Source organism: Corella eumyota, chromosome 3 (genome assembly GCF_963082875.1).
Source record: "Corella eumyota chromosome 3, kaCorEumy4.1, whole genome shotgun sequence".
NCBI lineage: Eukaryota > Metazoa > Chordata > Ascidiacea > Phlebobranchia > Corellidae > Corella > Corella eumyota.
The window spans coordinates 1-3,623 of NC_137492.1; the positions used below are offsets into that span (position 1 = coordinate 1).

A 3,623-nucleotide genomic window follows, 5' to 3' on the forward strand; every position below is an offset into this window, starting at 1 on the left:
AGACACAAGAAAAATGTTCCGAGACCTGTTGTGGGGTTACCATGGGCTCAACAGTTTAACGAAACAGTAGCAATGGACTTACATGAGCTAGAACCAAATTTATGGTTTTTCCATATGATAGATATGTTTACACGTTATAGTAATGCTGTAATTATACGCAACAAGACTTCCACTGTTATTGCTAACAACTTTCTGAAACATTGGATTAGTTTGTTTGGTGCTCCCCATAATGTTTTGAGTGATAATGGAAGAGAATTTAATAATGAAGAGTTTCATGATTTGTGTGGAAATTTTAATATTTCTGTTCTTACAACCCCGTCTTATTCTCCTTGGAGTAATGGACTTTGTGAAAGACACAATGCAGTTTTGACTGAAACCTTACTAAAGACCAAAAGTGATGTTAAATGTAATTGGGATATAGCTTTGGCGTGGTCATTAAGCGCTAAAAATGCAATGATTAATAGTTATGGATTTAGTGCGAATCAATTGGTTTTTGGACAAAATAGTAATTTACCCTCCACTATTGACGACAAGCTTCCAGCTTTAGAGGGTAAAACACAAAGTATGACAGTAGGTGCACACATATCAGCGTTACATAGTGCCAGAAGGGCATTTATTGAAACAGAATCTTCAGAGAAGATTAGAAGGGCATTAAGAAAACAAACAAGAAGAAATGGAGAAACTTTTCTTATTGGAGAGAAAGTGTACTACAAGCGGGAGGATGTTAATGTTTGGAAAGGTCCTGCAAATGTTTTGGGTCAAGATGGCCCTATTGTTTTCATAAGACATGGTGGGCAATACATAAAAGCACACACCTGTAGGGTTCAGCGCGTAAATGAAAGTCAAAGTGATTTAGATGATCAAGAAGAAATAACTCCTTTAAGAATTCAACCCAAGACTCAAAATGATAATGATATTATTGCAAAGCCTTGTTCTAAAAAACAAATTCCAATCGAGGAATCGTCATCTGAAGAAGAATTAGAAAAGCCTAACCAAGTAGAAGATCCTTCTCATTTAGCAATTCAACCTCTAAAATTAAAGCTATTTACCGGCCAAACAGTTCAATTTAATAATGAACATGGAATAGAATGTACAGCTTCAATTCTAAATAGAGCAGGAAAAGCAACTGGACGATACAAAAATGCTTATAATGTTAAATTTATTGAACCTGAAGATCTAAGAAACACAAATACATGGATAAATTTTGACAAGGTCCAAAATTTTAAAGTAATGAGGTCTGAAACACAAACTGAAGAGATCCAAGAAGTGTCCAGTGACTTATTTTATGATGCAAAAATAGCTGAATTGAATAGCTGGAAAGCAAATGGTGTTTATAAAGAAGTAAAACATACAGGCCAACACTGTATATCAGTGCGTTGGATTTGTTCAATAAAAGAAAAAGACGATCAAAAGATTGCAAAAGCTCGCCTTGTGGCTAGAGGCTTTGAAGAACTAAATAAGGAAAAACTAATAAAGGAATCTCCTACTTGCTCTAAAGATGCTCTAAGAATGATTATTTCCCTGTCATTACAAAAGAATTGGCAAGTAAAAAGCATTGATATAAAAACAGCATTTTTACAAGGTGATTTAGTTGAACGAGAGATTTTACTGAAACCACCGATAGAGTCAAACTGTCCCAAAGACATTGTTTGGAAGCTTCAAAAATGTGTTTATGGTTTAGCTGATGCATCGAAGGCTTGGTACAATAAGGTCCGTAACTTTATGTTTGAAGCAGGTGCCAACATATCGAAAATGGATTCTGCTTTATTTTATTGGCACAATGGAGAACAGTTATATGGAATGATTTCTGTTTATGTTGATGATTTTCTGTGGTCAGGAACAGAAAATTTTGAAAAAACTGTAATAAAAAATTTACGACAAACATTTAAAATTGGAGAGGAAAATAAAAATCAGTTCAAATATATTGGTTTAAACATCTTTCAAAGTAACCAAGGTATAACTTTGACACAGAAATCATATGTCGATAGTCTCAAACAAATACAGATTAATTTAAACCATTTAACCACAAATGAGGACACAATAACATCAGCAGAAAGGGATGAATTGCGTTCAAAGATAGGACAACTTCTATGGTTAAGTGGACAGACGAGACCTGATGTTAGTTTTGACGTCTGTATGTTGTCGACTAATTTTGAAGATGCAAAAATCAAAGATTTAATTGCTTGCAACAAAGTTATAAGAAAGGTTCAATCCAAAGAACTGTTTTTAACCTTTAGGAATTTGGGAGATACTAAAGATCTTAAAATTGTGGTGTATACAGATGCAGCTTTTGCAAACCTAAGAAATGGAGGAAGTCAAGGAGGTTATTTGATTTTTCTTGTTGGTAAAGACCATACTTGTAATCTGTTGAGCTGGCAATCGAAAAGAATTCGGCGTGTTACAAGAAGTACTCTGGCTGCAGAAACCCTAGCTCTTTCAGATGGAATTGAAGCAGCATTATTTATAAATGCTTTGTTTTCTGAATTATATTATGGAGAAGTTAAGTTTGACAAATTACCAATTGTGGGAATTACAGATAATCATTCATTATATGATGCTGTATATTCCACAAAAAGTGTTATTGATAAAAGACTTCGATTGATGTTGGATCACTTCGAGAAATGATTGCAAGAAAAGAAGTTAACGAAATCAAGTGGGTTAATACCAAAGACCAACTTGCTGACTGTTTGACAAAGCATGGGGTGCATGGCATGCTATTAAGTTCAGTGATACAAAAGGGAATGCTTTCTTTTATTTAAAAAAAAAAAAAATAGTGAGTTTGTTAAGAATATATTTTGTATGTTTATTTTGTGTTATCTTTTGTAGATTAAAAGTTTTTCTTGTAGTAACTTAATGTTAAGTTATTCTTTTGTTTATGTATGCTATTGTAGTTCTCTTCTATTTGGTTCAGTGATTTTTTCCCTTTCTCTATTAGGTTCTCTTTTGTGTTTTGTGTTTAACAATTAGTTCATTATAGTTTGTGCTTGCTAGAGGTTAGACCTATTTTTATTAGTGCATGCAACCTTATATATTTTGTTATTTAATTAATGCATGTTATTTAGATTCTATTTGAATAAGTAATAAGAAATAAATAATCTGGTTTTTCAGTAATTTTACCCAAAATTAAAAACTTTTACCAAATTTAAGTTTGTAAACATAAACATATTCGCCACAAAGAAATTAACGTCAGCTTTAATATTAAGATAGGTCGATTTTTATAAAAAAATTAAGTAGAAAAACCAAACAAAAAAGCCGCCCTTATTAGAGTTACTATAAGCAGACAAAAACTATAAACAAACCTAATGAATAATGCGCCATGAAATACCGCGATCTTGGTATTCATTTGTTATTTTACGTCGCAAATTTTAATAACCAACCGTTTGCCTGATTAACGTAAACGTATTTATTTACTAAACTGTGATGACTCAGCAAATACGACATGGCCATACTTTTGTAATGCATTTTATGAATTTTAAGCCAATTAAATTCGCACTTTATTGCAAATATTAATCCAAATTAGTAAACTGTAACTAGCCAGCAAAAAAATAACTACTGAATAACAAAAGTTAAAATGGCAACGACTAAAGCATTTATAGTATTAGTTTTTAGAATAACTATATAAT

The 3,623-nt window shown here is 32.2% G+C and overlaps 1 protein-coding gene across 1 annotated transcript; it reads left to right on the top strand.

The window, feature by feature from the left end:
* The first annotated feature begins 72 nt into the window (after positions 1 to 72).
* Positions 73 to 2,625, top strand: LOC145744918 (uncharacterized). Its single transcript, XM_082562887.1, has 2 exons — positions 73 to 1,860; positions 1,972 to 2,625. The coding sequence occupies exons 1-2, from the start codon at positions 73 to 75 to the stop codon at positions 2,623 to 2,625; spliced, it is 2,442 nt and encodes an 813-aa protein (XP_082419013.1).
* Positions 2,626 to 3,623: the final 998 nt, after the last annotated feature.

What these genes read in the sequence shown, in the direction of transcription:
- LOC145744918 (XM_082562887.1), top strand. Translation starts at nt 73, where the DNA reads ATGGACTTACATGAGCTAGAACCAAATTTATGGTTTTTCCATATGATA. An exon ending in CAGAAAATTTTGAAAAAACT is followed by an intron (nt 1,861 to 1,971) that starts GTAATAAAAAAT and finishes ACTTTGACACAG; the next exon opens with AAATCATATGTCGATAGTCT.